The sequence below is a fragment of the Anomaloglossus baeobatrachus genome, chromosome 9 (assembly GCF_048569485.1).
Source record: "Anomaloglossus baeobatrachus isolate aAnoBae1 chromosome 9, aAnoBae1.hap1, whole genome shotgun sequence".
Classification (NCBI taxonomy): domain Eukaryota; kingdom Metazoa; phylum Chordata; class Amphibia; order Anura; family Aromobatidae; genus Anomaloglossus; species Anomaloglossus baeobatrachus.
Window position 1 is genome coordinate 43392098 of NC_134361.1, and position 23789 is coordinate 43415886.

At 46.8% G+C, this 23789-nt stretch overlaps 1 protein-coding gene across 1 annotated transcript in view; it reads right to left on the reverse strand.

Moving 5' to 3' along the window:
* The window catches only part of MAP3K10 (mitogen-activated protein kinase kinase kinase 10), a 55898-nt gene extending 37407 nt beyond the window's left edge, over positions 1 to 18491 (reverse strand). Inside the window, exons 1-2 of the mRNA XM_075323657.1 lie at positions 18185 to 18491; positions 15499 to 16569 (exon numbers count right to left, since the gene is read on the reverse strand). Coding sequence (XP_075179772.1) covers positions 15499 to 16240 — 742 coding nt within the window. The 5' untranslated portion in view covers positions 16241 to 16569; positions 18185 to 18491. The remainder of the gene's footprint in view (positions 1 to 15498; positions 16570 to 18184) is intronic.
* Between the last annotated feature and the right edge of the window lie 5298 nt (positions 18492 to 23789).

A 23789-nucleotide genomic window follows, 5' to 3' on the forward strand; every position in this document is an offset into this window, starting at 1 on the left:
AAGGATGGATGGGAGCACATCCATGGTGGGTACTGTAGGAAGGATGGATGGGGGCACATCCAGGGTGGGGACTGTAGGAAGGATGGATGGGGGCACATCCAGGGTGCGGACTGTAGAAAGGATGGATGGGGGCACATCCAGGGTGGGGACTTTAGGAAGGATGGATGGGGGCACATCCAGGGTGGGGACTGTAGGAAGGTTGGATGGGGGCACATCCATGGTGGGGACTGTAGGAAGGATGGATGGGGGCACATCCAGGGTGGGGGCTATGGTATCACTGCAGGGAGCTCCCTCTAGTGGTGGGTGCAGGTATCTTGCATATATGGCAGAGATAACGTACAACAGGCTGCCACCACTAGAGGGAGCATGAGAAGTCACTGTCACTGCAGGGAGCTCCCTCTAGTGGTGGCTGCAGGTATCTTGCATGTTATTTTTTTCCAGACCCATGGAAAATACTTAGGGGGTTTTTTTTTCGGTGGGGTGGTGATTGTATTTTAATGCTATACACCACTTTATTAAAAAAAAAAAAAATAACTTCTAAGTAGATATTTATATACTGTTCAAAAAAATAAAGGGAACACTAAAACACTATTTTGTTGTTTAAGTGTTCCCTTTATTTTTTTTTTTAACAGTATACAGTGCTGGCCAAAAGTATTGGCACCCCTGCAATTCTGTCAGATAATACTCAGTTTCTTCTTGGAAATGATGGCAATCACAAATTCTTTGGTATTATTATCTTCATTTATTTTGCTTGCAATGAAAAAACACAAAAGAGAATGAAACAAAAATAAAATCATTGATCATTTCACACAAAACTCCAAAAATGGGCCAGACAAAAGTATTGGCACCCTTAGCCTAATACTTGGTTGCACAACCTTTAGCCAAAATAACTGCGAACAACCGCTTCCGGTAACCATCAATGAGTTTCTTACAATGCTCTGCTGGAATATTAGACCATTCTTCTTTGGCAAACTGCTCCAGGTCCCTGAGATGTGAAGGGCGCCTTCTTCAAACTGCCATTTTGAGATCTCTCCACAGGTGTTCTATGGGATTCAGGTCTGGACTCATTGCTGGCCACTTTAGTAGTCTCCAGTGCTTTCTCTCAAACCATTTTCTAGTGCTTTTTGAAGTGTGTTTTGGGTCATTGTCCTGCTGGAAGACCCATGACCTCTGAGGGAGACCCAGCTTTCTCACACTGGGCCCTATATTATGCTGCAAAATTTGTTGGTAGTCTTCAGACTTCATAATGCCATGCACACAGTCAAGCAGTCCAGTGCCAGAGGCAGCAAAGCAACCCCAAAACATCAGGGAACCTCCGCCATGTTTGACTGTAGGGACAGTGTTCTTTTCTTTGAATGCCTCTTTTTTTTCCTGTAAACTCTATGTTGATGGCTTTTCCCAAAAAGCTCCACTTTTGTCTCATCTGAGCAGAGAACATTCTTCCAAAACGTTTTAGGCTTTCTCAGGTAAGTTTTGGCAAACTCCAGCCTGGCTTTTTTATGTCTCGGAGTAAGAAGTGGGGTCTTCCTGGGTTTCCTACCATACAGTCCCTTTTCATTCAGATGCTGACGGATAGTACGGGTTGACACTGTTGTACCCTCGGACTGCAGGGCAGCTTGAACTTGTTTGGATGTTAGTCGAGGTTCTTTAGCCACCATCCGCACAATCTTGCGTTGAAATCTCTCGTCAATTTTTCTTTTCCTTCCACATCTAGGGAGGTTAGCCACAGTGACATGGGCTTTACACTTCTTGATGACACTGCGCACCGTAGACACAGGAACTTTCAGGTCTTTGGAGATGGACTTGTAGCCTTGACATTGCTCATGCTTCCTCACAATTTGGATTCTCAAGTCCTCAGACAGTTCTTTGGTCTTCTTTCTTTTCTCCATGCTCAATGTGGTACACACAAGGACACAGGACAGAGGTTGAATCAACTTTAATCCATGTCAACTGGCTGCAAGTGTGATTTATTATTGCCAACACCTGTTAGGTGCCACAGGTAAGTTACAGGTGCTGTTATTACACAAATTAGAGAAGCATCACATGATTTTTCAAACAGTGCCAATACTTTTGTCCACCCCCTTTTTTATGTTTGGTGTGGAATTATATCCAAATTGGCTTTATGACATTTTTTTTTCTTCATTGAAGACAAATTAAATGAAGATAATACCAAAGAATTTGTGATTGCAATCATTTTCAGGAAGAAACTGAGTATTATCTGACAGAATTGCAGGGGTGCCAATACTTTTGGCCAGCACTGTATATATTTCTGTAGACAAGATCATGGTCATTGTCAGCCCTGACGTTTTCTTCTCTCTACTGCCCCTCAATCAATGTGTACGGCCTCAGGTACCTGCAGAGACATGGCAAACCTAGATCTCTCCAGCGGCAATTTACTATGTCAATACAGTCACTCTGTCTAGAGTAGAACATTTATGCAAAAGAATGGCCGGGTATATACAAATGACGGGAAGCCTGGGAGGAATTAACCCCTCCTGACAACCTCACAACACAAAATATTTCACCTCCAGAAAAGTAATTCACACCCCCACTGAGAGTCTTAATACACCAATAATGAAGTGTCACTTGTTCACCCCAATTATTGTGGGGTGCGTCAGTACCTAAAATAACAAGTGAATGGTGTTGTGGCACTGTAAGGGTTAATGCCGACAGAAAGGAGAAAGTCAAACAGGTTTCAGGAGAGAGGAGTGTGTGAAAGGTCAGTGTGTACTGATACTGAAGCTGTGCAGCGCACACCTCCCCCTCACACGGCACTACTACACCTTGACACGATATGGGCACTACTACATGGGTCGCTGACACTATACCATGACATGGACACCTCCACTAAGCCAGAGAAGGGCACTGTTCCTATACCATGACATTGATACCTCCATTAGGCCAGAGAAGGGTCCCTGCTAATACACCATGACATGGACACCTCCACTAGGCCAGAGAAGGGCCCTGCTACTACACCATGACATTGATACCTCCATTAGGCCAGAGAAGGGCCCTGCTACTACACCATGACATTGATACCTCCATTAGGCCAGAGAAGGGCACCGCTAATACACCATGACAGGGATACCTCCATTAGGCCAGAGAAGGGCCCTGCTACTACACCATGACATGGATACCTCCATTAGGTCAGAGAAAGGTCCTGCTAATACACCAGGACATGGGTACCTCCATTAGGCCAGATATGGGCACTGCTACTACACCATAACATGGACACCTCCACTAGGCCAGAGAAGGGCACTGTTAATACACCATGACATGGATACCTACACTAGGCCAGATATGGGCACTGCTACTACACCATGACATGGATACCTCCATTAGACCAGAGAAGGGCACTGCTAATACACCATGACATGGATACCTCCACTAGGCCAGATATGGGCACTGCTACTACACCATGACATGGATACCTACACTAGGCCAGATATGGGCACTGCTACTACACCATGACATGGATACCTACACTAGGCCAGATATGGGCACTGCTACTACACCATGACATGGATACCTCCATTAGACCAGAGAAGGGCACTGCTAATACACCATGACATGGACACCTCCACTAGGCCAGAGAAGGGCACTGTTACTACACCATGACACAACATAGTTATAACAAGGCCAGAAAAAGTCACTGCTCACATGATATGGACACTGCTCAGTGGTGTAGGATTGTGGAGCCACAGAGTGTTTATACTTCAGGACACACATTTTCTCGGATAAAACAAGTATAAACTTTATTTTTTGATGGGGGGGGCTGCATTATTGCTGTAGTAATAACAGGTCTACGCTTTGCACAGGTATACAGCGAGGCGACTCTCCTACCCTGCTATAAGACTATTGTACTGAGTCCAGGGCCATAGTTATTTATCTCTCATGCTGCCCCGGGCACTGGGATTGACTATGTCCCAAACACCTGCCTGATGAGCCGCTGTCGATAAATAATCACAGAGAAATCAGGTGGATGGATGAAGATTTATAAAGGGACTTTTTTCTTTGAGAGGGGGGACCCAGAAGTGGATTTTCAAGGGAAAAAAAAAAAGTATATTAAAAAATGACCTCTTGTTTATCCCAGCAGATCCAGCGATCATCAAGTTCATCATCCAAGTTCATAAAGCTGCAAAGTGCTTGTAAAAAAAAAAAAAAGCAATTTAGCAATTTATCCCTTATTAAAAATTCTCCCTGATTTCAAGAACAAGGGGATTTTTAATTTTGCAGCATACAGCTCATTGCTTAGGGTCCTGGCCACCTTGCAGGCTTTTAGGCTACTTTCACACATCAGTTTTTTCGCATTAGGCACAATCCGGCGTGTGCCTGATGCAACGGATCCGGCGCAGAAGATGCAAAAACAGATGCGCCTGATCCTTTTTTTTTTTTTTTTACATATCCGGTATACCTGATCCGTCAAAAACTGATCCGGCGCATCCGTTTTTTGCAGCCATTTCGTCCGTTTTTTTTGCTGGGTCCGTTTTTTACAATAAATTGGAGCGTGCGCAGTTTAAAAACGGATCCGGCGGCCGCATCTGTTTTTTGCCGCATTACGCCGGATCCGGTGTCCATAGGTTTCCATTGTAAATCACACCGTATCGCACCTGATGCAGTTTTTTATCAGAGACAAAAAATGTTACAAGAGACGTTCCATCCGGCCGCCGCATTAGCCAATTACGCCGGATCCGGCAAAAGCCGGATGCAACGCAATGCCATCCAGCACAATCCGGTGCTAATACAAATCAATGGGGATAAAACGGATCTGGCGCCGGATCCGTTTTATCCGTTTTTTTTCCAGATTGTGACTGATGGAAAAAAACTGGTGTGAAAGTAGTCTTAGGGTACGCGCCCATTGCCCAAGATAAGGACCCACTGTGTCCTGTACGCAGTGGGTCCTGACCTGCGGGGCCGCGTGTCTCCTCTGCAGGAGACTGCAGCTGCTCGTGCCCACGATCAGGTTTCAGGGTGCTGCGGTCTCTTGCTTGTGTTCTCCCTATGGAGGAAACTTGCGACTCCGCAGCAAAGAATTGACTCTGAAAGCCGCACCGCAGGTCATTTTTCGCTGTGGGTCGTACACACACAGTGGGCATGGGATTTCTATAAATCACATCCACTGTGCTTGTACTGTACAATGCAGCATTTTGGACACAGCACAAACACGCTGCATCCAAAATGCTGTAAACACTGATCGTGGGCACGTACCCTACGAGAGTCAAGCAGCACGTGGCAGCCTGGGAGGGAGCACAGTTCAGATCGGCAGCACAACCATGCCGCTGGTCCAAACTGTAAATCTTCCCGAGGGTACTGCCCCTTGGAAAGAAGGAACAGGAACAGGGCACCCCTGAAAGTTCATCTTGAGACAACCCTTTTAAGTGTCCTGTTTTCAGTGTGTTAAGGCCGCTTTACACGCTGCAATATCGTGACCGATATCGCTAGCGTGTGTACCCGCCCCCATCAGTTGTGCGACACGGGTAAATCGCTGCCCGTGGCGCACAACATCGCGAGGACCCGTCACACTACTTAGGCTAGGTTCACATTTTTGTTAAAATGTATCAGTCACAATCCGCGGCTATGGTAAACAACGGCATCCGTTTAGCGGATTCCGTTGTGTCCCATAGACTTGTATTAGTGGCGGATTGCGACTGATGACCTTGCGTTGCATCTGCTGCGTGCGGTCAGTCGTTTTTTTGACTGACCGCCGGGCGGGAGCAACACAGAATGTAACGTTTTTCTGGCCGTCAAAATTAACGCACCGTGCAGGAATCCGTCACCATCCGTCAAGCTTGTAATGGATGTCTATGGTGCTGGATTCCATCGTAATCCATCTTACAACGGAATCCAGCGCTGGATTCCGTCATGCTCTACTGAGCATGCCCAGCATGTTTGGCACACCCACTGGGCTGTCCCAAACACAAACAGATCATGACTGATCCGTCAAAAAACGGACGCATAGCGGATGTAACGGATGCGACGGATCAGTTTTTTCACAGGATTCCTGTGAAAATAATCCTGTGAAAAAACACATCCGTTGCGTCAGTTGACATCTAAAAAACAACTGATCCGTTGCTGACGGACCTGACTGATTTAAAACAACGGAAATGTGAACCTAGCCTTACCTGCCTAGCGACGTCGCTGTGACCGGCGAACCACCTCCTTTCTAAGGGGGCGGTTCGTTCAGCGTCACAGCGACGTCACAGCAGCGTCACCGAACCGCCGCCCAATAGAAGCGGAGGGGCGGAGATGAGCGGGACGTAACATCCCGCCCACCTCCTTCTTTCCTCATTGCCGGCGGCTGCAGGTAAGGTGAGGTTCCTCGTTCCTGTGGTGTCACACATAGCGATGTGTGCTGCCGCAGGAGCGACGAACTACTTCGTACACCGTGCATCAGCGATATTCGAGAATAGGGGGGATGTCACCGATGAGCGATTTTGACCGTTTTTGCGATGATTCAAAATCGCTCATAGGTGTCACGCGCAACGACATCACTAAAGCGACCGGATGTGCGTCACAAATTCCGTGACCCCAACAAGATCGCTTGAGCGATGTCGCAGCGTGTAAAGCGGCCTTTAGTCCTGGATTTCTCAACAATCTATATAATAAACCAAAAGAAAGCAATATAATTGACCTTCATAGTGTAGAAAAATGTAGTCCTGGTAGGGGAACACGTGCAACCTGGGCACTGTATAACTTCATGTTGGCACTGTTTAGCCCTTTGTAATCACCATATGGCAATATGTGGCTCTAAAGTTGTGGCCAAAGGTTTTGAGAACTGACACAAATTTTGTTTTTTAAAAACTTTGAAAATCTAGTTTACTATATAGAGTGATTAGAAAATTGCAAGAAAAAAAAAAGCCGTTATGTAAATTACCTTCACTGCAAAAAAACCCCCAAAAAACAACAAAAACACAAAAACATTTCTACTTCTTTTTCAGTATTGATGCTAACTGGACTTACATCAATTCATAGATTTTCACGTTGGTTCCAGAGAAAGTGTTAACGAGGACAAGACAGCTGTTATCATTCTGTCCTGCTGACTGAATTATCAGGACAGAATGATTTCTTTAAGATGGGGCTGAAGCTTGAAATTATTACCTCCCGTTAAACATCGCTACCACCAAGGAAACACATGCAGTCATTATTGCTTTGCATCAAAAACGGATTTAAAGGCAAGGATATTACTGGCGGTAAGATTGCCCCTAAATCAACCATTTATTGGATCACTGAGAACTTCAAAGAGAGGTTCAGTTGCTGAGAAGAAGGCTTCAGGGCACTAAAGAAAGTCCAACGAGTGCCAGGACCCTCTCCTAAACAGGATTTAGCTAAAGCAGGGGTGGGGAACCTTTTTACTGCCGGGGGCCATTTGGAATTTCCTACTAACCTTTGGGGGCCGCACAACATTATCAACCTGAAAAATAACCCTGCTATATTTGGTCAAACGATTAACTCACCCCTATTGTGGTGGCCGGAGCTGCTTCTCTTTGGTGCGATTGTAATGTTCGGTGATATTGATCATCTTGTTTCTCACAGCTGCTTTTCCAGGTTTGTCTCTGTCTGGAGATGCTGGGGGCATACACATCACAGGAGGGGCCAGGGCGCATAAATTACAGGAGACACTGGGAGTACACATCACAGGAGGGGCTGGGGCATATACATCCCAGGAGGGGCTGGGGCATATACATCCCAGGAGGGGCTGGGGCATATACATCCCAGGAGGGGCTGGGGCATATACATCACAGGAGGGGCTGGGGCATATACATCACAGGAGGGGCTGAGGCATATACATCACAGAAGGGGCTGGGGCATATACATCACAGGAGGGGCTGGGGCATATACATCACAGGAGGGGCTGGGGCATATACATCACAGGAGGAGCTGGGGCATATACATCACAGGAGGGGCTGGGGCATATACATCAGTAGGGGGCATGGACAGCCCTGGCAGTGGCACAGACATGACTGGGGACACGCACAGCACTGGGTGGCAGCACGCACAGCACTGGGTGGCAGCACGCACTGCACTGGGTGGCAGCACGCACTTCACTGGGTGGCAGCACGGACTGCACTGGGTGGCAGCATTAGGGAGACAGACAGGTCTGGGGGAACATAGACATCAATAGGAGAGCACGGACTGGGGAGCATAGAAAGCAGTGGGAGGGTACAGACAGCAGTAGCGAGTTAAGAGCACTGAGGGGTGGCACACAGCACTGGGGAGCATGGACAGCATAAGGGGGACACAGGCAGCACTCACCGTGGCATGGACAGCACTGGTGGCAGCATGGACAGCATTAGGTGGTGCGGACAGCACTGGTGGGGGGGCATAGACATCACCCAGGGGGTACAGACAGCACTAGGGGGGGCACGGACAGCAGTGAGGGGTTACACCGCGCTGAGGGGGTACACAGCACTGGGGTGTACACAGCATTAGGGGGTACACACAGCACTAGGGGGTACACACAGCACCTGGGGGTACACAGCACTGGGGGGTACACACTGTACTAGGAGGTACACAGCACGAGGGGGTACACACAGCACGAGGGGGTACACAGCACGAGGGGGTACACACAGCATTAAGGGGTACACAGCATTAGGGGGTACACACAGCATTAAGGGGTACACACAGCATTAGGGGGTACTCACTGTACTAGGGGGTACTCGCTGCACTAGGTGGTACACACTGCACTAGGGGGCACATAGCACGAAGGGGTACACACAGCACTGGGGTGTACACAGCACTAGGGGGTACACACAGCACTAGGGGGTACACACAGCACCTGGGGGTACACAGCACTGGGGGGTACACACTGTACTAGGAGGTACACAGCATGAGGGGGTACACACAGCACGAGGGGGTACACACAGCACGAGGGGGTACACACAGCACGAGGGGGTACACACAGCACGAGGGGGTACACACAGCACGAGGGGGTACACAGCACGAGGGGGTACACAGCACGAGGGGGTACACAGCATGAGGGGGTACACAGCATGAGGGGGTACACACAGCATTAAGGGGTACACACAGCATTAAGGGGTACACACAGCATTAGGGGGTACACACAGCATTAGGGGGTACACACTGTACTAGGGGGTACACACTGTACTAGGGGGTACACACTGCACTAGGGGGTACATACAGCACAAGGGGGTACACACAGCATTGGGGGGTACATACAGCACGAGGGGGTACACAGCACGAGGGGGTACACACAGCATTGGGGGGTACATACAGCATTGGGGGGTACACACAGTACGAGGGGGTACACAGCACTGAGCGGGGGGGGGGGGGCAGCGATGGGTTGAGTACTCGCAGTGAGGGGGAGGGAGAGTCACACACACACACAGCACAGTTTCGGGAGGCTGGTAAACCTGCTGCAGCTCTTCTGTGTGACTTTATCGCAGCTTGCTGCTTACCCGCCCACCAGAGCACACAGGCCGGGGATAAGCCTAGAATGTATGGGCTGCAGTCAGGTCCTGGAAGTCAGGATCTGGAGAGAGCCCGTACATTCTAGCATCTACCCACAGGGCATCAGGCTGTGGGATTTAAAGGGCCGGCAGCCGGGAAAAGCGCGGCTGCCACCAAAGCACAATGGTCCCCGGGAATGTGCCCGGGGGCCGCATAAAAAGTCGTCACGGGCCGTATACGGCCCGCGGGCCGGAGGTTCCCCACCCCTGAGCTAAAGGATCCGTTTAACACCAGTGCAGAGCTTGCTCAGGAAAGGCAGCAGGCAGGTATCAGTGCATCTATAAGCATAATGAAACAATGGTTTTGGTAGCTGGCCTGGTGTCAACAGGGGCAGCAAAAAAGCCACTTCTCTCCACGAAAAACATCAATGACACACTGAGATTCTGCCCTAAGTAAGGATTAGATTATAAAGAACTGGGATAAAATATTTTTTTCTGATGAACTCCCCTTAAGAGTGTTTGGGACATCTAGAAGAATGATTTTCTGGAGAGAAAACGTGAGTGTAACACCTACGGCCGATGTAGAGGCAGTGAGCGGGGTTAGTGGACCCAGTGGACCACAGGGGGCCCTGTGCTTACCCTTTACTGGCAAGGGCTTAACTAAGCACCTATCGCGTGGCGGATGCCAGGTACCACTCTCAGGGCAGTGACCGGGATTGTGGCAGCTGACCCGCAGGACAGGAGACGGACTGATGTATATATAGAAGACTAGGCACTCATGAGTGCCAAGTCTTTTATATTTGCTTGAATACGGTTTTGGAACCTACTTGTGCACCCTCCCTTCAGAAGTGCAGTGTGTATCTACTCCACTACGGGGACTCAGGTATAGACACAGATGCAGGAAGGTACAGGTGGGGTGGCTGAGGCAGACAGACAGGTGGATACGGACAGATATGGTGGACACAGCAGGGACAGATAGATAATGGAGGGCAGGTACTGGTGACGGACACAGGGATAACAGGGCAGGAGTACAGGAACCTGACAACTAACTAGCAGCAGACTGGGATACTAACTAAGGTCATTGTGCAGGCACCTCCCCTATTGGGAGGATGCCTTAAATACATTGTGTCTTTCAGCCATAGGCTGAGCGGCATTTCCTGGAAATAGTGTGGCGGTCCTTTAAAGAGGAGGGCTGGTGTGCACGCGCCCTAAGCACACTACCAGGAGACCTGAGCTGTGCGCACAGGTCCTTGGAGTGGAATGAGGCAGAAGCACACGTAAATGATCAGGTAAGTCCGGCGGACGCGACATGGCGGGGGCATGCATTCTGAGACCATTCATGTGTGGGGGCTTCTCATCCATGGAGGGGGCTCAAACACTAGCATGAATAAAGAATGGGAGCTAAACCGCCTCCAATAGTAACTTCTCCCAACCATCCAGGAGCAATGTGGTGATGATGCTTGTTCCAGCATGATGAAGTCCAAGTCACAAGGCAAAAGTGATAACTAAGCTCTAAAAACACAATAGCAGCAAACCTTGTGAAAACCAAAGTTGGTGTCAATGTCATATGTTTTGGCCACAACTGTGTGTAGTTATACTATATATCTATGTTGACAATGTATGACACTATTTGGATTTAAGTTTGCAGGAAATGGTTACTGTATGACAATCCCTGCGCTATTAATCTGGGCCTTAGGATATATTTATATAGTGCAACCAAATTGCAGACGTCATGTAAAAAAACCCCCAAAAAACAGAAAAAAAGTATAAAGCGTTTTGACTATACAATATGATCACAGCCGAGCTACACGTATGGATCCTTATTACCAGGAAATAACAGTATGGACCTATACTGCGGAGACGTAGATATGTCATGTGCTTATGGTGCCTCCGTTTAGAACCGTATTAGATACATTGTCCCTGAAAAGTAAAGGACTGCTAGAAAGAAACAAAAAAACCCCAACCTTTATGTATCAAAAAAAGTAAAAAAAAAACGCTGATTGCTTGAATATTTTGTACGTATACGACATTTGCTTGTTCCACTGTGACAAGTCCAAGCCAAATAATATTTCATTTTAGAAATTGGATTGCGCCACTTTTTTTGGAAACATTATTACATAATGTTCTTTATCCTAAGAATAGATTTAATGCAATTATTATGCAAATGTCGGGAGAATGTCCTTGCATCAGACCTAGATATAGGATGTATGTATGTGTGTGCGTGGCCGTCATAGAAATAAACTTTTTGAAGGTTCAGACAATTTTTAAAGAAAATGTAGTCAACTGTTTATATGGCAGAGGCGCAGCTATATGAGGTAGAGAGGTAGCCGACACCAAACGCCGCTGTGCCGTTTATTCTAAATGGCACATAGTAAGGCTGAACTCAAACAGACCGTGCTCGGATCGGAAGACCTGGCCGGGTCTTTTGTCTCATAGGTATAGAGCTCAGGTCAGGAGACCCGGGAGGCAGGTTTGGTTTTCTGATCTGAGCATGGGCTTGTATGTGGAACCAGCCTAAGGGGTACTTTGCACGCTGCGACATTGCTACTGCGATATCGTCGGGGTCAAATCGAAAGTGACGCACATCCGGCGCCGGTAACGACGTCGCATTGTGTAAAGCCTAGATGCGCCGATAAACGATTGCAAAAGCGTCGTAAATCGGTGATCTGTGTAGCGTCGGTCATTTTCATAATGTCGCAGCAATAGGAGATACGATGTTGTTCTTGGTTCCTGCGGCAGCACACATCGCTGTGTATGAAGCCGCAGGAGCGAGGAACATCTCCTTACCTGCCTCCACCACCAATGCGGAAGGAAGGAGGTGGGCGGGATGTTTACATCCCGCTCATCTCCACCCCTCCGCTTCTATTGGCCGCCTGTCGTGTGACGTCGCTGTGACGCCGCACGACCCGCCCCCTTAGGAAGGAGGCGGGTCGCCGGCCAGAGCGACGTCGCAGGGCAGGTAAGTGCGTGTGAACCTGCCGTAGTGATAATGTTCGCTACGGCAGCTATCACAAGATATCGCATGTGTGACGGGGGCGGGCACTATCGCGCTCGGCATCGCTAGCATCGGCTAGTGATGTCGCAGCGTGCAAAGTACCCCTAAGTGGGGTCCATGGTACAGATTTGCATTGGGACCCAGGAGCTTTAAGGGTATCTGTCACCAGATTTTGGCCTTCTAAACTAAAACTAGCCCCTTAAGCATTGCCTGGACTGCATCCTATGAAGGTGCATGTTACCCCCTGACCCTCTTGTAGACCCCAAGAAAAACCTTTACAAAGTTTTCTGCCCCTTATGTAACATTTCCAGTCCAGTCCGATAGGCATCGTATTCTGTGCCTCCTGTGCTGATTGACATGGATGTCGCCTCGGATGCTATCCACGTAGGTGGGTAAAATCTCCATAATCCAAGCTCGCGCAGGTGCACTTTGCTCTGGCCTGTTGCGGGCAGAGCCGAAAACATAGGTGTACCTGCTCTAACCAGCAGGTTCTCTGTGCAGGTTCGAGATTTTGCCCGGCGATGTGGATGAAGCAGGTGACGTCATCCACATCGCTGGGCAAAATCTCGCGCCTGCTCTGAGAACTCGCCAGTTCGCAAAGCACATCTATGTTTTTGGCTCTGCCCGCCATTAGGTAGAGTGAAGTGCGCCTGCGCAAGCCTGGAATATGTCTGCACAGGTGCGAGATTTTTGCCCGCCTATGTGGATGACATCCGAGGCGTAATCCACGTGAATCAGCACAGGAGGAGGGCGAAAGGAAGAACAGGAGGCGCACATTAGGACGTCCATTGGAGCGGACAATTTACATACAGGGAAAGAGGTTTCATAAAGAATTTGGTGGGTCTACAGGGGGGTCAGGGGGTAACGTGCACCTTTAAAGAATGCAACACAGGCGTTGCTTAAGGTGCTAGTTTTAGTGTAGGCCAAGATCTGGTGACCGCTTTCCTTTAATGGGGTGTTCCAGACTTCAGATGCATTTTTTTACTGCAGATTGCTGAATCCTAATGGTGTGCAATATGCACACTGTCAACACTCCACTATGTTGCCTGTTTAAGCGGTCGTCACTTGAACTCAAGTATGCGATTTGCATAGTAGAGGTCATGTGCCAGCTTGCAACTTTTCCTCCTTTCCTCAATGTTCTATTGACAGAAACAGGTGAGAAGCAAGTGGGCATATAACTGCAAGTATGTAAATCTCATCCTTGGGGGGGGGGTCACATGACGACCACTTGAGCAGGCACCAGAGTGGAATCCTAAAAGTGTGCACATTGCACACCGTCAGGATTTATTAGTCTGCAGCCACATAGAGAAATTTAGCCTGAAGAAAAATCCTTTAATCAATACCTCTGGTCAGTAAAACTAGTGAAACAAGAGTGCCCTTGAGATATTTAATGATTTTGCAGGACCAGGTAAACACCTAATGTGTACAGGGGCCTTCCGACTACCGCCAGCGGATGTTGGGAAGGGTGTGGATTGAACATTTTTGATCTTGGGGAGACAAGCGGTTGCCGGAGGTGCCAGGCACCGATTTACTCCATTTTCCTAGTGGGAACACATGCACGCTCAGCCAAGTCGAGGAGTTCAGAGATATAGATGCATGGCTAGACGTAGTGCTGGTTACTTAGACTAAAGTGTCTAAAGGCGAGCCAAATTTATCCAACAGCTTGGACCACTCCGCGCAATCTGTTGCATTATACAACTATACAGTCTAAGTTTACACTGCGTACGGATTCGAAAGAATCAAGAAATGGCCCTATAGTATATTGTATTTCAGATGAATTTTTATTATAGAATAAATATTACATTTGCTAAATGACAACCTAAATAATAGAATTTTTTCAGGACTAGAGGAATGCGCAGGGGATAATTAGGGCTTTTACTTTTTTTTACCATAATTTTATATTAATATTTTAACTCATCACTCGGAAGGGTATAATTTATTAATTTCTTTTTTTCCATTTATTTTATACAATTGTACACTGTTTTTTTTTAATTTTTATTTTTTAATACTTTTTCCCCAATAATTGTCTCTGTCATAAAAGGTGTCATACTGTATGTTCTAAGGGGAAAAAAACCCATCTGAAAATCTTAAATATCAATCTAATTAAAGGGAACCTGTCACCAGATTTGGCCCCTATAAGCTGCAGCCACCACCAGTGAACTCCTATATACAGTATTCCAGAATATGGTATATAAGAGCCCAGGCCGCTGTGTATAACGTAAAAAACACCTTTATTATACTCACCTAGGGGGCGGTCTGGTCCGATGGGTGATGCTGCTCTCTGGTTTGGCGCCTCCTCTCTTCTGCGATCGCCATCCTCCTTCTATACTGCCCAGTGTGTAGGACGTGTCCTACTTCATCCACACAGGCCAGCAATGAGGTCCTGCGCAGGCGCACTGTGATCTATACTGCTGGGGGGCAGATCAACGTATTGTAGTGCGCATGCGCGGGCGGTCTTTACCCTTTCCTCATGCCTGCCCATTACAGTACTTTGCATGGCAGATCAAAGTGCACCTGCGCAGGACCTCAATGCTGGCCTGTGTGGATGACGTAGAACGCATTATCACCACTGGGCTGGGTAGAAGGAGGACGGAGATTGTAGCAGAGAGGAGACGCCGGACCGGAGAACAGCGACGCTCATCACACCGGACTGCCCCCTAGGTGAGTATAATAAAAGTGATTTTTATGTTCTACACAGCGGTCTGGGCTCTTATATACAGTATTGTGGAATGCTGTATATAAGAGCTCACTGGTGGTGACCGCAGCTTATAGGAGCCAAATCTGGTGACAGGTTCCCTTTAAGCCTCTTGGGCCTATTTAGTCCAAGGAGCTTGGTCATTTATTAAAAGAAAAGTCATTACATAGATTCTCTATCCCTTTAACGAGGATATATGAACATGGTCTTCTACAGAACCAATATCATGAATGATGGCATGTTCTGAATTTCGGGCCATAGGCTATATCTGACCTTTAAACGATGACGTTTACAAAAAAAGGCCAAGAGCGAATTTCAAGGAGGGAGAGGCAGATTAGAACCGCAAACCATCATCCACCCACATAAAACTATGGTCGCCGCCTCTCTCCATAGACACTTACCATTGCTGGACTTCAGGTCCCTGTGGATAATGGGTACAATGGCCTCGCTGTGAAGATACTTCATGCCTCGTGCGATCTGTACAGCCCAGTTGACCAGTACATGAGCTGGTACTTTTTTACCAGCCAAGGCCCGATGTAGTGGTCCACCTCTTGCATACTCCATGACCAAGCAAAGATGCGGAGGTGTCGTACATACTCCTTTCAAGGCTATAATGTTGGGATGATGCAGCATGCAAAACAATTTGGCTTCTTGTCTGACATTTTCTGCCGTTACGTTGATATCTTCGTCTGGGTCATGTCGTACCGCCTTAACTGCCATCTCTTCTCCTCGCCATATGCCCTTGTAGACTTTCCCAAAACCTCCCACCCCGATGATTTCCTCCAAATCCAGCTCCTCAAACTTTATCTGCAGCGGATGAGGGAAGTCCTTCACGGTGGCTTGCCAGCTGGTATATTTAAGGTCGCTGACCACATAGTTGCTCGGAAAGATACCCACTTTGTCTCTAACTTTTCCAGTCCACCACCCTTCATCGCCAGATACTGTAGAATCTTTGGAGAGTATCTCCACCAAGTCACCCCTCCTTAATGTTAGTTCTTCTTCCGCTGTGGCCTCGTAATCAAAAACAGCTGTCCACAAAGGATTAGAGCCTCCATAACCCTCCGTATCGTGCCATGTTCCATTTTCCTTTGGGTCTTTAGAGTTTTGCCACAACATGGTCTCAGGTTTTGGAAACCCATCCATATCTGACGATCAAGATCTCATTTTAATCCCAAGGTTGAACTTGTCCAATGTACATATTCCCATAATGAAGAGATTTAAAAGCATCCGAGACCAGTTGTACATAAAGTGGTCCCCGAACAAACCAGGGATCAACTCCATTACTCTTCATTCCATTCATCTGCCAAAATTCGCATTCTGGACAGCGAACTGGATTAGTAAAATGGTTTAGACCAAACCAAATGTTTCCGGCACATCTGGGAGGAGACTTCTTAAAATTTCAGGAGAATTAGGTGACTGTCTACAGTTTATGAAACCTGGAAGTTCAAGACTCGGAAAGCTTCAAACAGGATCTGTGAGGGATAAGAAAAAGTTAGATGTTAAATCCTCATTAACATGATCAAAGACATCTTCAAGGTGGTGAGGAACATCTTGTTTTCTACCCACGTTCCCGCACTCATTTAATAATGAGCCGGTGTTTACCAAAGCACTTCCTTCTCGATCACGAGATCTGGGAAGGGTTAAACCTGCGTCTGTGCTTAGTTGATCTATAGAAATCCGATGCTGCTGTTTGACACTGGCCGGCTACCTGTCACACAGCATTGTCTCGGGGATTAGGGTTACACTTTGTTACATGCTATCCATGCATGTACTTTTTAGGGGAACGGATCAGTAGATATGTAACAAACAATGTATCATATATAGAGATCTGATCGGAGATCATGATTAGGATTGTTGACTTTTGCGTTTCCAAAAATGAGATATCTCATGGTCAGACACGACCACACTGGGATCCAATATATAATATAGAGGCAGAAGGCAAATTACTAAGCAGATACTATCTGATAGAAAATCCACTGGTGTCCGATCAGAGATCTGATGATAGGAGTGGGATCAGCCAGTGCCGGGGTCAAAATAAAGATCATCTGAGTGGGAACAACCAGTGATGGGTCAAAATAAAGACCATCTGAGTGGGATCAGAGAGTACTGGGTCAAAATAAGGACCATCTGAGTTGGATCAGCCAGGGCCATATCAAAATAAAGATCATTTGAGTGAGATCAGAGAGTACCAGGCAAAAATAAGGACCTCTCAGTGGGATCAGCGAGGGCCAGATCATCTGAGTGAGAGCAGAGAGTACTGGGTCAAAGTAAAGATCATCTGAGTGGGATCAGCCAGGGCCAGGTCAAAATAAAGATCATCTGAGTAGGATCAGCCAGTGGCAGGGTCAAAATAAAGACCATCTGAGTGGGATCAGCCAGTGGCAGGGTCAAAATAAAGACCATCTGAGTGGGATCAACAAGTACTGGTTCAAAATAAGGACCATCTGAGTGGGATCAGCGAGTACTGGGTCGAAATAAGGACCATCTGAGTGGGATCAGCCAGTGTTGGGTCAAAATAAAGACCATCTGAGTGGGATCAGAGAGTACTGGGTCAAAATAAGGACCATCTGAGTGGGATCAGAGAGTGCCGGGTCAATATAAAGATCATCTGAGTGGGATCGGCCAGTTTTGGATCAAAATAAAGATCATCTGAGTGTGATCAGCCAGTACCTAGTCAAAACAAAGATCATATGAGTGGGATTGGCCAGAGCCGGGTCAATATAAAGATCATCTGAGTGGGATCAGCCAGTACCTAGTCAAAATAAAGATCAACTGAGTGCGATCAGCCAGTACCTAGTCAAAATAAAGATCATCTGAGTGCGATCAGCCAGTACCTAGTCAAAATAAAGCTCATATGAGTGGGATTGGCCAGAGCCGGGTCAAAATAAAGCTCATATGAGTGGGATTGGCCAGAGCTGGGTCAAAATAAAGATCATATCAGTGGGATCAGAAAGTATGGGGTCTATATAGAGATCACCTGACATGATATTAGCAGTTTGGATATTATTACGAGTACGGCAATGTATATTTTATACATCTAGGTTTCTAAATAGAATATTAACATATACAATACAGTAGATCACGTACCTCACAAGTCAACATTTGGGGGTCCGATCTGTCAAGGAAAGATGATCTCTTGCAACCATTCAAGGACTTAAAGCAGAGATAGCACCCGGTATGTAGACGTGCACCAATTTTCACAATCTTCCCATCGTCTCCAGCACCATCATCATCCTCTTATCCATCCCTCTATGGCAAGGTAAGGATGGGATCATTCTCCTCCATCACCTGCAGGAATCTAGTTCCAGCCCCTCTCTCTGGGGTAATGGTTTCCATTCACCTTACACAGGCTGCTGTCAGCTGTTCCAGGCACAGCACATACACAGCCACCCCCTCACCTCCCTGCTTCTGCCCAATTGCATTGTGGGAGTTGTAGTTTCTTACATGGTGCAAAGAGACAATTCCAGTGTGTGGCCAGCAGGTTGTGCCCTGCAATCCCCGAAGCCCTGGAAATAAATGTTCATTGGCACGTAAAGTCCTATTGTCACACCGTCACTTGTACACTGGTTTCACGTTTTATTGTTACTGGATTTATGCCTTATAGAGAATGAATAGATATTATAATTACAGGTTTATGAGGATACGACGTGCAATCAATGCGTAGAAAACCTTTAAATTAATAACAAAAGATATTTTTTTGCTCTTTTTAGCAATATTACTGCGATTGGAATATTTGCATTACTCACGCAATGTATGAGGTTTTCACAAAGGGTTTTTTTTGCAGCAAAATGTTGCATTTTTATCATTTTTATCACAATTTTGCATAATTGCCTAAGAAAAACCTTGCGAAAAAAGCTTTGGAAATACAGAGATTGGACTGCAGGGGATTGGGGAAAAGCTGTTTTCTCTGATGAAGCCCCCATTAGACTGTTTGGGATATCTGGAAGAATGATTGTCTGGAGAAGAAAAGGTGAGTCCTGTGTCTGCCAACAGTGGCGTATCCTGAGACCACTTATGTGTGGGGGCTTCCCATCCATGGAGGGGCTCACTCACAATTTTGCCTAAGACACTGCCATGAATAAAGAATGGGATATAAATAGTGATGAGCGAGCACTACCATGCTCAGGGGCTCTCTACTCGTAACTAGTGATGAGCGGGCACTACCATGCTCAGGGGCTCTCTACTCGTAACTAGTGATGAGCGGGCACTACCATGCTCAGGGGCTCTCTACTCGTAACTAGTGATGAGCGGGCACTACCATGCTCAGGGGCTCTCTACTCGTAACTAGTGATGAGCGGGCACTACCATGCTCAGGGGCTCTCTACTCGTAACTAGTGATGAGCGGGCACTACCATGCTCAGGGGCTCTCTACTCGTAACTAGTGATGAGCGAGCACTACCATGCTCGGAGGCTCTGTACTCGTAACTAGTGATGAGCGGGCACTACCATGCTCGGGGGCTCTGTACTCGTATGGGGCGACTGAAGTGCACCATTGACTTCCATTATACTCGGAACTCAAGTTGCGCCCGTCCAAGCGTCTGACTGCCCGTTACAAGTTTCAAGCATGGTAGTGCCCGCTCGTCACTAGTTTTGAGTACAGAGCACCCGAGCATGGTAGTGCTCGCTCATCACTAGCTTCGAGTACTGAGCACCCGAGCATGGTAGTGCCCGTTCATCACTAGTTACGAGTACAGAGCACCCAAGCATGGTAGTGCCCGCTCATCACTAGTTACGAGTACAGAGCACCCGAGCATGGTAGTGCCCGCTCATCACTAGTTACGAGTACTGAGCACCCGAGCATGGTAGTGCCCGCTCATCACTAGTTACGAGTACTGAGCACCCGAGCATGGTAGTGCCCGCTCATCACTAGTTACGAGTACAGAGCACCCGAGCATGGTAGTGCCCGCTCATCACTAGTTACCAGTACTGAGCACCCGAGCATGGTATTGCCCATTCATCACTAGTCACGAGTACTGAGCACCCGAGCATGGTAGTGCCCGCTCATTACTAGTTACTAGTACTGAGCACCCGAGCATGGTAGTGCCCGCTCATCACTAGTTACGAGTACTGAGCACCCGCGCATGGTAGTGCCCGCTCATCACTAGTTACGAGTACCGAGCACCCGAGCATGGTAGTGCCCGCTCATCACTAGTTACGAGTACTGAGCACCTGAGCATGGTAGTGCCCGCTCATCACTAGTTATGAGTACTGAGCACCCGAGCATGGTAGTGCCCGCTCATCACTAGTTACGAGTACAGAGCACCTGAGCATGGTAGTGTCCGCTCATCACTAGTTACGAGTACTGAGCACCCGAGCATGGTAGTGCCCGCTCATCACTAGGTACGAGTACTGAGCACCCGAGCATGGTAGTGCCCGCTCATCACTAGTTACGAGTACGGAGCACCTGAGCATGGTAGTGCCCGCTCATCACTAGTTATGAGTACAGAGCACCCGAGCATGGTAGTGCCCGCTCATCACTAGTTACGAGTACTGAGCACCCGAGCATGGTAGTGCCCGCTCATCTGAAGATATAAGCCTCCTCCAAGGGCAACGTCTCCCAACAATCCAGGAACAATTTGGCAATGAACAAGGCTTTTTCCAATATAAAAGAGACATGGTCACAAGGAAAAGCTGATAACTAAGTGGCTGAAAACTCCCCAGATCTCAATCCCATTGAGAATCTTTTGTCAATCCTCAAAAAAAAAATAAAAGAATTGTAAAAAAAATGCTTGTAATGATGCTGTGTTTTTGGTGCGATTTTCATGCGTTTTTTCAGTAGAAGCTGCCTAAAAGGCAAGAAGATAGAACATGCTGATTTTTTTTTTATCAGAAGTTTATGACAAATAAACTGGAGACAAAAAAAAAATGCAACGTGCGCACAGCAAATCTGACTTCTCATACATAGACTTTGCTGGGAAGTCAAAAGTGAACATTTTCTGACAACAAAACTGCACCAAAAAACTCGTCCAAAACTGCAGTGTGCGCATATAGCCTTAGGTTAATTCATCATTTGCAACTTTTTGAAATGTTGCACAATTTGTGCGCAATTATTTTCTAGTGGAACACAAAATAGTCCATTTTTTAATTTTAATTTTTTTTTTTTAAATGTGCGCAGTTGAAGACATATGTGCAACATTTTTAGCGCTGGATACATACGCAATTTGGCTCCTGATGCGAGTATAGTAAAATATGTTTTATGCTTGAAAATGTCATAATTCAATTTTTGCAGTTTACTATTGCCAATACACGTAAATTGCTCTATAGATAGTTTGCGAAGGGTTAACAGATTGTGATTGCATATTTTGTGGTAATTGTCGCTGGCGACGTCCTGGCTCCCGGTGTTAGGGCCCCTCCCTTGTGGCTGTGCAAGCTTTAATGTGTAACCTGGCTTCTGCACAACATTAACCTGCTCCACCACAACCTTTGCTCAGGCACAGGCCCCTCCCCTGGCAGAGCAGAGGGTTCTGGGAAGTGTAGTCTTAGCTGTGATTGTGCTGTGCAGTGGGTGGTGATGGGCAGGCCGCCTGCACAATGAGGCTGGTCCATCCTGTGCCTCTTCATGGCAGGTGAATGCACACAATGGAGAGGTGGCTGTGATGCTGCCTCCAATGTGTCTGTGCACCTGCTCTGCTAGAAGTGCTCCATCTAGTGGCACACGAGAACACTGCAGCGATTGCACGCATTTCCGTAGACGATGAATACATTTTGGGTATTCGGCAATTTTTCCAGAACTTACGAAATATCATCCATACGCGGTGTCGAAAATCTGCAGCGGAAATTGACTTGTGCTGTGGATATTCAGGTCTCAGGGGGGATTTTTCCCTTTTGCAATGAAGATCCTCAATATTTCCTGTATGGAAATCCCCATCAGATAAGTCCTGTGTAGGTATTCAGGCACCACAGTTCCTGATTTAAAGGTCTCTCCTCCAATATCACACTATACGATGGCGGTAGAGGCACTGGTGGGCATAGACAGAAGAGGGCCACTGTGCAAAAACTGATATATGGGCTCTTTGCAGCCCAAAATCTCATTAAAATTCACAATTATTATTATTATTATTATTACTATTATTATTAATAATAATGATAATTATTATAGCACCATCAATTCCATGGCGCTTTACATGTGAAAGGGTTATACATAATAGGGACAAGTACAATATTCATAAACAATACAAGACACAGGTACAGGAGGAGAGAGGACCCTGCCCGCGAAGGCTCACAGTCTACAAGGGATAGGTGAGGATACAGTAGGTTAGGGACCTGCTTTGGAGGTAGAAATGGCCCCCCTTGAGTCCCTGGTTGCACTAATGATATATCCGCCACAGGGTATAGGTCACAGGTTGTGGCCACTATTGATACCCTATAGTGGGGTACATAAAACAGTATGCACCCAAACGTTTCCTGGGGGCTTAAATGACCCCCAAAATGTTGGAAACTTAAGTAATATGGGTATTATTACAGAAGGAGCATAAGGCCTCCTTTACACATCCGTGTCTCCGGTATGCGTAATGTCCATTTCCTCATGTACTGGAGACATACCCATTAAAATCAATGGGCTTGGTCACACATGCCTGTTTTCACACAACTGTGTGTCCATGTGTGCCACACGGCAACATGTCCGTTTTTTGCCGACAGCACGAGTGTCACACGGACCGCACACTGCTGTGATCTGTGGGACATCAGGGTTTCTTGTACTGGAGAAAACACAGGTTGATTAAAAATTAAGAAGTTATATACTTACCTGTCTCCAGCACTGCTATCTCTGCCTCTGCTGTTGCTTTCGGGGTCCCGTTCATTAAGCTCATGAATATTCACTGCACTGACTAAGACCCGGAAGTAACAGCAGCGCCGGAGACAGGTAAGTATACAAGCTTATGCTGTCCATGTGCTATCCGGATGTCACAGAGAGCACAGGGACAGCACACAGAACACGGACACATATGTACCTTCATCAAGGACCTTGCAAAATATTTCTGTTATGCACGGATATGTGAAGGAGGCTTATAAGGTTGCGTTCATACTGCGGCTTATAATAGCAGCTGCCCTGTGCCGCCGCAGTTTGTCCAAGGTTTACATGCACAATCACTCGGTCTTACAGGGAAAAGCTGTAAGCTGCTGTTATGATTGGCAGCACCATTGTACAGGTAAAACAGCTTTTCACTGCAAGATTGAGTAAATGTGCAAGGAAACGGTGGAAAAATTGCGGTGACACAGAGCAGCGTGATCACTGTGTGTGAATAAAGCCTTAAAACATTGTATGCTTATCATATATTCAATTACTAATCCTTTTTTAGCAAATAATCGGAAGTTTAGTTTTTATATACACACACACACATATAAATATAATGTGGAATTGATTCATCACTTGCATTTTTCACTACGATGCAGGTACACTGAAATATCATCATCATAGTAAGGAGTATCACTTCAATGTTGAGTATAAATAAGGCTTGTGTTATTTAGCTGTATTGTCTTGGCAGTATATGGTGGTATTATGTGCACTGATTTAAAAAAAAAAAAAAAACAACTATCTGAGGCTGTGTTCACACTGAGTTTTTTTTGTTTTGTTTTTGGTGTGAATCAGCTCCAAATTCCTTCTCAAAAACTCTTCGGAAAAGTCTTCCTATTCATTTCTATGGAAAATCTACACATGGTTCTTAGGCTACGTTCCCATGATGAGTTTTTGATG